The sequence below is a fragment of the Sciurus vulgaris genome (genome assembly GCF_902686455.1).
Source record: "Sciurus vulgaris genome assembly, chromosome: 14".
In the NCBI taxonomy this organism is placed as follows: Eukaryota; Metazoa; Chordata; class Mammalia; order Rodentia; family Sciuridae; genus Sciurus; species Sciurus vulgaris.
The window spans coordinates 9,097,121-9,109,412 of NC_136475.1; the positions used below are offsets into that span (position 1 = coordinate 9,097,121).

Below are 12,292 nucleotides of genomic sequence, written 5' to 3' on the forward strand. Positions count from 1 at the left end.
AATATAAATAAATATATATCACATGGCTATACATATATCAATGTATATATTATATAATTTATATATAGATCAATTATATAATATATACATTGACATATATTCATTGTAGATGGACATAATGCCTTTATTTTATTTACTTATCTTCATGAGGTGCTGAGGATAGAACCCAGTGCCTTACATGTGCTAGGCAAGAGCTCTGCTACTGAGCCACAACCCAGCCCCGGAAACGGACAGTTGTGGCCAACCGTAGTTACCTTACGTGCTCTGGAACAGTAGAAGCTTTATTCCTTCCTCTTCACAGCACCCCTGTACCCAGAGACCATCCTCTCTCCATCCCTCCTCTCCACCCCACCCCGACCTCCATAACCACTGTTATGTGGGAGATTGAGTTTGAGTGGCAGTGCCCACCGTGACCTGGCCAGGACATACCACCAGGTTAAGATTTGGGTTTTGGGGTGGGGCAGGTGGCTGCCTCCATCGTGTCTGGCTCCAGTCCAGGCCAGTCACAGAAGCAGGTTCCCAGGGTGGAACGGGGGTCCCTCTTTCACGGAGGCAATAGCTGGCAACCCTAGGAGGACACCAGCATCCCCTAATGGCTGAGGTGGCTCCCGAGTTCCTTCACTGTTGGATGGGAACCAGGATGTGAGAGACACGTTTCCTGCTCCCCCCACCCCCAGCATCAGCGACTGGTTTCAGGGAGAGCAATGGAGACTCGAGGCTGGTCTCCCACAGCCCCTCTGCCTCTCCAGGTCACGCACTCGTAAGGAAATGGCTGGGCCTGTGCCACCCAAATAAATCCAGCAGCGGTGTGAGAGGCTACCTGAAAGTCACCATCTGTGCCATTGGTGTAGGCGACCAGGCCCCGGTGAGGCTGCCCACACGGCCCCAGGAGCATCTTCTGCCCTGGCCTCTGACCCGCACATCCCTCCTTCACCTGCTGTGCCTGCGCCAAGCGGGAGGTTGGGTGGCCCTGGCTGTGACCTCCCACGTCCCTGACCCCGTCTGCTCTCAGGTGGATCAGAAGCTGCCCTACGATACCGACGTCCAGGTCTTCAAGTCGACGGCAGTCCCCATCAACATGGCTTACCTACAGTTTCTTCATCTACTGCGCGGAGGATCTTCATTCCGGTTGGAGCCGGGGGGCAGGGAGCAGCCGGAAGCTCGCGGGGCTCCTCATTTCCTTTGGATACTGACCTAAGCTGCGGGGTGGGGGGGCAGGGTGAGAATGAAGTCCCTCAAGACCGTCTGACGAAGGTCTCACGGGTGTCCCCTTGCCTTTGATGCCGGGATGCAGACTCACTGTACTGCTGCCATCCCACCCCCGCCCCAACGCCATGATGTGGATGTCACACAGAAGGGGCAGAGCGGTCCCTGCAGACACGGCTGCCCAGGGGCTAGTAAACCAGGCTACCGCAGGGGTGGGCTGAAGTGGTGTGTTACCTTCCATTTCCACCTCCTAAAAAAGGCTGCTGCCATCTCAGACTTTCTTATCCATAGAGAAACGCCCAACAGCGAATCCTACGCTGGAGGTGGAACTCATTGGGGAGAAGGTAAGAGGAAGAAGGGTCTCGACCCTAGAGAATGTGGCGCCTGGGAACAGTAGTGGGCTGGGACCCCCAGAAATGGCATCCCGCCTCACCTACCAAGAAGCAGTGCGAGCCCCTGGGCTGGGGCTGTGGAGGGGTGGAGGCCAGGGCCTCGCACGAAGAAGATGCCCACAAGAGTCAAACGTGGCGGGCAAATGAGTGGACGAAAGAACAGCCCACCAACAACTGCAGTGGTATGGTCCCCCGGGCCTCAGTTTCCTCCATCTGTAAATGAAAAAACTCAGGCAAGAGAACTGCCAACCTTCCAGGAACCTCTAAAAACACCAAGTAGCATTTTCCAAAATGTGCCGGCAGGGGTGAGGTCCTATGTGGCAAGCACCAGGCCTGGAATCCCAGCAGCTCAGGAGGCTGAGGCAGGAGGATCACAAGTTCAAGGCTAGATCCAGCAACTTAGCGAGGCCTAAGCAACTCAGTGAGACTGTGCCTTAAAATGAAAAGGGCTGGGATGTGGCTCACTGGTCAAGTACCCGCTGGGTTCAATCCCTAGTACCGAAAAAAAAAAAAAAAAATCCCATGTTCAAATTTGGGGAAGGCTAGGTCAAAGTTAAATAGGTTTGTCTCGGAAGTCACAAAACATCATTTTACTCCTATCTGTTAAAACTAGTCATTAAATCCAGCACACATGTCAGGAGAGAAGAATTAAGGTCCGCCTTCTGAAGGGAGAAGTACTAAAGAGCATGTGTACATATTTAAAATCACCACACGGCGCCTTTATTTCCTGTGGTCGGGGTCTGCCAGAGCTAGTGAAGAGGTTCTTGGGTGAGAAGGGAAACACGTATTAAAAATGTTTGATCTGTTCGTGTACCTAAAAAGCTTAACAAAGTCAACTAACACTTGATTTCATAGATGCCACCATTGCCTAGAGTAAGGCTAAGTTTACAATTTATGTCAATTGATGGTTTCAAGGGTATTCTGTCATCAGCTGTGGGGTGGGCCATTTTTCAGCTGGGATCTTAGAATTTATCTAGCATAAACTATGTGTATGCACTCATGAAGTAAAAGTTGTAGCCCTATCTGTACCTATTTAAAAATGAAAGGGCTACGGATGTAACTCAGGGGGAGGGTGCTTACTTATCCTGTATGAGGTCCTGTGTTTCGTAGCATTGCTTAAAAAAAAAGAATAAAGAGAAAAAAAAGTTCACTGGAAGGCGATTAAGGAGAAATACTGAGGAATTCAGACCTGGCAAATGCTTTGAGATAAGTAACCAAGGGACTGGAGTTGTAGCTGATGAGAAGTTGTCCAAGGACAACCCTCAAGGACAAGCCCGAACACTTGGTGCCACAGAGTTCATCTGGGGGCTGGACTGGGACAGCTGGAAAGTGAGGCCAGTAGTGGGAGGAGGGGACAGGCTGGCACTGACCATGCTGTATCAGTCAACTCTCCATCGCTGTGACAAAGCACCTGAGAGAAACAGCGTAAAGGAGGAAAGGTTCATTTTGGCTCATGGTTTCAGAGGTTTCAGTCCATGGTCGGCTGGCCCTGCTGCTTTTGGGCCTGTGGCAAGACACAAAACCATGGTGGGAGCGTGTGGTGAAGCAAAGCTACTTACCACCTGGTGGCCAAGAGGCAAAGAGAGGAGGAGGGGCTGAGGTCCTAATCTCCCATTCAAGGACATACCCCCAGTGACCTCACTTCCTACCATCAGGCTCCACCTCTTAAAGGTCCCACCAGCTCCCAATAGCTCCATCGGGTGGGGACCAAGCCTTTAACAGATGAGTCTTTGGGGGACACTGAGGGTCCAAACCATAACACCTGCTTTGGGATGTTCCCAGCTCAAGACGATTGTGCAGACTGAAACTGACAACCCAATATGGAACCAGATCCTGACCTTCCAGATTCAGGTACGGCTGTTTCCCTCATGCTCACCCTTGCCCCCAGGAGAAGGGAAGTTCAGATGTTCATGTGGGAGTGTGGATGGAAGGTGAGGATGGGAGCCCAGTGAGGGGAGTCGCGGGCTCCACCTTAAGAGAGCACAAGGAAGCCCAAGACAGATCAGGGAAAACTTTGTTTGATTTATCCAGTATGAGGCAATGAGTGAACCATGCAACAGAACTTTCCAGAGAATTTAAATGTGCCCTGTCACCACATTAAACAAAGGTAACAAAGGGGCTGCAGTAGTGGGTACCTGTGGTCCAGCTATTCGGGAGGCTGAGGCAGGAGGATTACTTGAGCCCAGGAGTTTGAGACCAGCCAGGGCAACAGAGTGAGACTTCATCTCCTAAACAAAACAAACAAAAAGCAAATCACTTCAAAGGCTCATCCTAGATTGTAGTATACATTTTCTGCCTTCAAGGCAAAGTACCCTGAAGATAATTACAGCTCTCCGCAGATGGCCTCAAGCATGTGGGAGCCTAGTTATTACACCGTATGTGGCACAGGGCTGTTTCCTCTTAACCGAGTGGCTCCAGAATGCTCTGCGCTCTGGGGTGCATAGTCTGACCTCAGTCTTTCAGTCTTCTAGGTCATCTGTAAACTGTCGTGCATGACAGTTCTCTTGAAGCCTTGGTGAAGCCTTAATGACCTTTTGACTCAATGCCAACTCCTAAGAACTGTGTGTACAATAAGAATTCGCAGTTCTGCGGGGCAACTTGAGCTCGCTCATAAGTGCAAGTGCAGAGGAATTTGTGTTGTATCACTTTGCCTACCCAGAGAGTGCTTAGCTTTCTGATAGCTTTCATTGTGCAATACAAAATTAGCTTCCTTCTTCTCCTCTAAACTCCCACCCTGCTGCTTCTAGAAGCTTCCCCCAGTGGGCCTCCTGGTGAGTCATCATTTTCAACAATTCTTCCTAACTCCTACTGCCTTAGATGATCTTACAGACTCTTAAGATAGGAGGGAAATTAAGAGGAGGCCTAGTGCATCTACCACCCTTGCTGGGGTCCCTCCCCGCTTTCTGTGGCTTTATGTGGCCCAGATCCTCCGTGGATGTTCACATGTTGGCCTTCCAACATGTAAAGGTGGCCAACGACCTCTGGACTTCACTCATGCCCCTAGAACATGGTCTCCAGGGCTGGGTTCATTTGGGGTCATCGTCATCAGCCCTTTGGAAGGGTAGCAGGCAGATGTGAGCTTCATTGTGAAGAGGCAGGGTGACTACACACAGGTGGTGGCACCCAAGGCCACCTGGTCAGGGAAAGCAGAGCTGGGGCACTGCTGAAAATGGGCCTGTGGTGATGGCCAGCCCGAGGCCCCAGAGAAGCAGGGGAAACAGTACACTTGAATCTAGAGGAGGAACTGGGATAGGGGGACAATTCTTTTTTTTTTTTTTTTTTTTTTTTTTTTTTGGTGCTGGGGATCGAACCCAGGGCCTGGCAAGCACTCTACCAACTGAGCTATATCCCCAGCCCAGGGGACAATTCTTAACAGAGTGGATAAAAAGATGGTTTGGCCATGAGTTTGAACTTGGAGGATTCATAACTTTGGATGACCTGGATGGCCGATGGCCCCCATCTCTCTCTGCCCCTAGTGTTCTTCCTTAACGCGGGCAGTTTTCTTACTTCTTACTATGTGCTCAACTAGAAAGCCCTTTCCTCACTCCTCACTTGGTCCCCAGCCACCAGGGCAGGGGGAGAAAGAATGAAGAGGGTGGAGAACCAGGAGGTTCCCAGCCACATCTCAGGAACTGCTATGAGGAGGATAAGAAGCCCCATATAAGGGGATTTGGGACCCCACTCAGGGTCTCAAACCCAGCACCCCTGTTTTACACATGAGTTTTTCCCTTATTATTTTCTTTTTAATAATGAGGAAAACATATGTAGAGATAAGACTCAGAAGCTGGAATTCAAATCCTTTTTTTTTTTTGCAGTGCTGGGGATTTGAACCCAGGGCCTTAGTGCTTACGAGGCGAGCACTCTACCAACTGAGCTATATCCCCAGTCCCTGGAACGCAAATCCTGATGCCACTCTTTACTATATGACCTTGAGAAGATCCCTCTGTGTCCCTGGGCCTCATTTTCCATCTGCATATAGGAACAAATCACAGCCCTCACTGGATTATGGCAGAGTAGTTAAGAGGTCAGAGGTTTCAGCCTCTGCATGAAGCAGGAGAACTTCAGGAAACTCAACCCCTCCATGCCTCAGTTTCCCCATATGAAAATGAGATTTTTTTTTTTTTTTTTTTGGTACCAGGGATGGAACCCAGGGGCACTTAACCACTGAGCCCCATCCCCAGTTCTTTTTTGTATTTTATTTAGAGACAGGGCCTTGACAAGTTGCTTAAGGTCTTGCTAAGTTGCTAAGGCTGGCTTTGAACTTGTGATCCTCCTTCCTCAGTCTCCCAAGCAGCTGGGATTACAGGTGTGCACCACCCAAGTCCAGCTGAAAATGAGAACATTAATAGCACCTGGTTGGTGGGGTTGTGGAGAGTTTCACTCAGCTCATCTGTGGAAATGGTTCAGCTGGTAGACAACAGAAACCCTCCCAGGGTGGTAGCTATTATTATTTATTTACTCTTTGAGGAGATGGTTTGGTGAGCACTCATTTAAACTTTGAAGGGTTGTGTAAGGGTCATAATCCTCCATCAGGCCACAGTGAGGGAGGGCCCAGGTCTCTTGAGTCCTGAAGTTTAAACTAATAGATCATTTTAAGATCAAGAATGATGATGTGACACAGTCCCAGAGCCTTTCAAGGGATTCCCTTAAGTTGGTGTGGGTGAACCTAAGGCCAAACCTCTATTAGGGCCCTGCTAGATTTAGCTTATCTGGGATTGACTGGCAACGGAGCTGGGCCTTGACCCCCGAACTTCCCCAATCACTCTCAATATCTCTGCAAGGACCGGGCCACCCGGGTGACTCTCTGCTCTTTTGCCTTCACTTTGCAGCTGCCCTGCCTCTCCAGCTACATCAAGATCAGAGTCATGAACTGGTGAGCGGAGGGGCTCTAGAAGTTGAAGCACAAAGGGGAGGAAAACCAGGAGCCCGGGCGAGGGCTCAGTCCACGGAGTGTGTTTCTCCCTAGCCCCAAGCAGAACTGCTGGGATGAGATCGGGACTGTCAGCTTGTGCCTCAACCAGATCTCGTCCTCGGGCGAAGAGATCGAAGGCAAGGAAAGCCCAGACCCAGCCTCCCGCACCCTTCCCGCCCGGTCCCACCTGCGCTCACCCTCTCTCCTTCCAGGAATGTACTCTGGCTTCCTGCCTTGCTTTGGCCCCAGCTTCCTGACTCTGCGTGGGGGTAAAAAGGCCCCTTTCAGGATCTACGGAGACACTGTAAGCTCCTCGTGTCAGCTCTAGGGGACAGCGGAGGTAAAAGTTATCACTGTAAAACTAGAGGCCGAGCAATGCCTGGGGAGGACTCGGCCCTGAATTCTGACCACCACACTCCAGCCGAGGACAGGAAACCTGTACATAAGTAGCCATGTGTCTGTGGGACAAAAGCGGTGGCCCCATAAAGGGACAGACGGGGTGCTGTAGACAGTCCCGGAGGAAGGGCACTGAGACGAGACCTTGGGTAAGACTTTCGGCAGGTTTCAGGAAAGGGCTTGGCGCAGATAGACGTGGAAAGGCGTGGGGATAAATGCCAGAAACCCAGCTCGAATTGGCTTAAATGAAAAAGTTAGGAGGCTGGAAAGGACTCTGGGTGAGGAGGAGCCCCAGGCGCCCCAAGGCAGACGCTGGGAGGAGGCTCCTTCCCTCCCTCTCCCCCCAGCGCCGGCTGGGAACCAGGGAAGCACTCTAATTGGCCTCCCTCGGTCGTGTGTGGTCTCCTCCGACCAATCACTGTGGCCAAGGAGGCGGCGTGTGCCCTGATTGGCCAGTCGAGGAGCGCATGCTCAGTGGTTATCAGCCCCGGTCCAGCGGGATCCTTCAAGGTGGCTGGCACGTGGTCTGCATGAGCATAAGTAGTGGATGCTAAGGGTGTAGAAAAGGGATCCGGCCCAGAGGTTCCCAGCCACACAGGTGTCTGGCGTGTCTGGAATTCTTTCCGGAGTTTGTGGCTGGAGACACCTGGAGGCAGGCCGGCAGGCAGGCAGTCACGGACCACCTTGTCCTTGATGTGGGAAATTCCGGCGGCAGGTGCCAGCCCTTTCTCTCTCACCCCTTCTCTCCATTTCCTTCTCTCTTGCCATAGTGTGTTCACAACTCTGTTAAGGATGGGTTAGCTTACCGAGGCCGAGTCTACATGGAGTTAGTCACCCAAGTCAAGTCCCAGCAAGAAACTTGGATAAAGGATCTCTCCCGTGACGTGATCCGGGTGGAGGTAACTATGGGAAACAGCCTGGGGAAGAGAGCCCCTCGGCCTGCCCCAGATCTACCGTGGACCCCAGTTTCTGACCCTGTACCAACCCTGACTGAGCGAGCTGTTGGATGTGTAAAGATGCTTGCTCAATCCGCCTTAGTATTTACTAAGTCTGCACTGGCACCTTCATGTTTGCCAATCTCCAGTGGTAAGGTAAGGCTGGTGGAAGGGTGGGGGCACCCAGTAAAGATAAGGTTTCATTTTAAGAAATGCATAACCTACTGGAGGAAGAATGTTCATCGATGCCCTAGTTCTCAGGGCTTTGAAAAATAATGTAAGGGTTTTGGATTTCTTCCCAAAGCCAGTGAAGGACCATTGAATTGACAAAGGGCATGAGGAGCAGTATTAACAATAGATTAGAGGGGAGTAGGTTGGGATTACCCAGTAAGGAGATTTGGGGAGACAGTCCTGGTAGAGGATAGTTTGAGGAGACAGATTCCAGAGACCCTTTGGAAACAGAATAGTCAGAGTCAGTGACCAACAAGACATAAGAAGTGAAGCTGACCCTCTAAGCTCGTGTCCATTCTCTGCTTCAATGGACAAGGTAGTCAGGGGTGTCAGGCACCAAGGTGGGCCCTCTGGAGGAGGAGCAGGTCTGGGGAAGATAATGAATCCCATCTCTGACAGGTGCTTGTGAAACATCCACATTGCCAAGCCTCTTGAGACTGCTAGCCACCAGGATGTGTCACCAGGGTTTGCACCTGTGGTCTGGAATTTATGACTCAGGGAGAGAAGTGGAGTGAAAGGAGAAGGAGTCTGAGCGTGGAGCTTCAGGAGCCATAGGCTGAGAGGCAGGGGGAGGAGGAGTCTGCAGAAACCCTTTCGGGAGGGGAAAAAAGGGTGATGGTGGATCTCCAATGTGCATGAGAGACGGCGAGAACTGAAGGGTGTCTGCAAGTTTCTCAGGAAGGCCCTGGTAGCCATTGCTCAGGAGAGATGCTGGGCCACCGTAGAAGAGAGGGAGAAGTTGGAGACAGGGTGAGGAAACAAGATACCAAGAAACTTGTATGAGAAGTGGAAGAAGACAAGATTGGATGGCAGCCAGACAGGCTCGGGTGGGAGAAGAGGAGGGAGATAAGCCGGTGAGCAGAGGGGGAATGCAGAAATAGAGCAGAAGCTGGTGACAGAAATGGAAGGGGCTGATGTGGACAGAGGGCCTGGGCAGGTAAGAGGCATGGTGGGAAGGACATAATTAGGGGACAGTGAGCAGCTGAGGCAGGAAGTGGAAAGGTGCAGGTTTCGGGGTGTGTGTGTGCGCCACCCCAGCCCCGCACCCTGCCTGCCCTGACCCACTCTTCTGGGGGGAGGGATTTAGACAAAAAGGAAGGTGCTCCTCCACTCAGAATGGGCACGGGCTGGCCTGACCAGAGTAGAGGCCCTTCTGCCCAACTCCAGGAGGGGAGGCCAAGTGACAGAGGTCCCGAGAGGACTCACTCTTGACCAACCGGGTGCGAGAAGGGTCTCATTAAAGCCCTGGCTCACTCTGAAGAGAAGCAAAGGTGACTTTTGAAAGAAACAGGGCATCTCTTCCCGATCTTCAGTGTGGCTTTGTTCTCCCCTTTACTTATGGATGGGGGATGGGGATGGTTATCGTTTTAGAAACAGCAGAACCGCCAAAAGTATGGCCTGTGCGTCATCTTCCTCTCCTGTACCATGATGCCCAACTTTAAGAACCTGATCCAATTTGAGGTCAGCATCGGCCCCTATGGAAACAAGATGGACCTGAATTACAAGCCTCTAGTGTCAACCACACAGTACAGCCCAGTGATATATGATGGTAACCATCAGATTATTCTGTAAGGAATAGAAGCCGGGTGTGGGAGTGCATGGCTGTAATCCCAGTTACTTAGAAGGCTGAGGCAGGAGGATGGCAAGTTCAAGGCTACCATGGGTGACTTTGCAAGACCCTGTCTCAAAATAAAAAATAAAAAGGGCTGAGGGTGCAGCTTAGTGGTAGGGTGCCCCTTAGTTCAATCCCTACTACCAAAAAAAAAAAAAAAAAAAAAAAAGTAGAAAGCAGCAACGGTCTGCCAGGCCTGAGCGAGCTCTTCCATGGATATTAGCTCTGAAACATTCATAGGCATTGTTTACCCACATTTTATACATGGGGAAAATGACATTCAGGGTCATGAAGTCACTTGCCAATTGTTTTAGTCAACTATTTTGCTGCTGTGACTACATGATCTGACCAGCACAATTATAGAGGAAGAACGATTTATTTGAGGGCTCAGAGTTTCAGAGGTCTCAGTTCATAGAAGGCAGCTCCGTTCCTCGGGGCTTGAGGTGAGGCTGAACATCATGGCGGAAGAGCGTGGCAGAGGGAAGCAGCTCACATCACAGTGCTCAGGAAGCAGAGAGACTCCACTCCCCGGATACAGAAATATATACCCCAAAGCCACACCCGATTCCCACCTCCTCCAGCCACATCCTACCTGCCTCCAGTTAACACAGTTAATCCCATCTGGGATTAATTCATTGATCAGGTAAAGACTCTCAAAACCCAATCTTTTCTCCTCTGAGCCTTCTTACATTGTCTCACATGTGAGCTTTTGGGGGACACCTCTTATCTAAACCATAACACCCACCATTGCCTAGCGAATAGGCAGTGAACCCAGAGTCAAAACTAGGTCTAGACTTCATGTTCTTCTTTAAACTCCTTTCCATATTACAACTTCTAGCCCCATTTCCTTCACTACTCTGGAACTCCATTCATCCACCCAATTACCATCCACCCCCCATCCACCTGTCTACCCAGTGTCCATCTGCTCCCTGCCCATCTGTCCACCTGGTGACCATCCATCCCCCATCCATCCATCCACTCAGTGACCATCCACTCCCTGTCCATCCATCCTTTGCCCATCCATTGATCCCTGCCCATCCTCTCTGTCAAACACTCCATCAGTCACCATCCCTCGCTCATCCAGTATACATTTATTGGACCCTTTGGGCACGAGAGAGTGGCATAGTCCCTGGGCCAGCAGCATCAGAATCACCTGGGTACTTGTTAGAAATACAGATTCTTGACCTGACTCAAGACTCTCAAATCAGAAATTCTGGGGGTGGGGCCTTACAAGCCGTGTTTTAACAAACCCTCTAGGTGATGGTGTGTGTGCTAAAATTTGAGAACTGCGGCCACCACAAAACTGTCTCCCTTTCATCTTCAGCTTCACCATCTCGTCACCCACCAAGAGCCTTTCTGTAGGTCCCAATACTCTGCCTAGTTTGTTTGATTTTGTTTGGGTACCAGGAATTGAACTCGGGGGCACTCAACACTGAGCCACATCCCCAGCCTTTTGTATTTTTTATTTTGAGACAAGGTCTCCCTGAGTTGCTTAGGGCCTCACTAAGTTGCTGCAGCTGACTTGGAACTTGTGATCCTTCTGCCTCAGCTTCCTGGGTTGCTGGGGTTAGAGGGGTGTGCCACTGCACCCTGCCGCTACCTGTTTTTTAAATAAAAGCTTTATTGGGATCAATGGCCTGGGAGCACTCTCTCCCCATTTCCCTCCCACCTCCCCAACCCTAGACAACTGCCGGTCTAATTTCTGTCCATAGGTTTTCCTACTCTGGACACTTCATGTACATGGAATCATACAATACATGGTTCTTCGTGACTGGTTCCCAGTATTTTACATACTGTTCTGCTGCTTTTTATATTATGAAATGCATACACCAAAAAGTTTATGTGCAGTGTAAATGAGTTCCCATGAACTCACCACCCACCTTAAAATGCAGAAAATTGTTAGTGTCTTCGAAGATGCTGAACCAGTCACCCCAGAAAGGACCCCGATCCTCTTATGCCAATCCTCCTTATCTTCCTAATTCTTACCCCCACGTGTGAACTCTTAGCGTGCTGCTTTTCTGTTTGCCGGAAGTGTACTCTTGTCCCCTGCGTTCGTCTGTCTCACGTCATCCTTCAGCAGCGTGTATTTATAGAGGTCTGTGGGGTTGCAGTCCCCGCTCCACGGCATGATCAGGCCGTAGATTATGTGGCATAGGTAGACCTTTGGGTTGTGTCTTTTTTGGCTAGTCTAATGATTTTGTGATGAACAGCCCTGTACATGTCTCCTGGTCACAAGCACCAGGCCTCCTCTAAATTATACACCTAGGAGTGGACGAGACCCTCCAAGCAAAAGTGATTATACCAAATTACACTCCCAGCGTGGTATGGGAACTGCCGTAGGCTCCGCTCTCACCACTACTTGGTGTTGCCCGGCCTTTTCATTTTAACCGGTCTAGTGAAGGAGAGCTCGCATCTCGCAGGAACTTCATTTGCTTTTTCCCGACTCTAAATGAGGGCGGAGCATTTTCTCATGTGAATACAGACACATGATTTTTCCTTGTGTGTAAACGTGCTCATCTGTTTCATCATCCCATTTGGCTGCATTTTTCTTAGTGATTTGTTCATTGATTCTCTCACCAGATCTGTTCTGTGAATTCACCACCCAGCT

General features: G+C 50.4%; 1 protein-coding gene across 1 annotated transcript in view; it reads left to right on the plus strand.

The window, feature by feature from the left end:
* FER1L5 (fer-1 like family member 5) overlaps window positions 1-12,292 on the plus strand; it is a gene marked incomplete at its 5' end in the record, with an annotated part of 77,747 nt that overhangs the window by 42,424 nt on the left and 23,031 nt on the right. Inside the window, 9 exon segments of the mRNA XM_079109529.1 lie at window positions 750-865; window positions 1,013-1,093; window positions 1,095-1,128; window positions 1,498-1,550; window positions 3,381-3,449; window positions 6,428-6,471; window positions 6,565-6,814; window positions 7,677-7,805; window positions 9,444-9,621. Of these exon segments, the coding sequence (XP_078965655.1) occupies window positions 750-865; window positions 1,013-1,093; window positions 1,095-1,128; window positions 1,498-1,550; window positions 3,381-3,449; window positions 6,428-6,471; window positions 6,565-6,814; window positions 7,677-7,805; window positions 9,444-9,621 (954 nt within the window).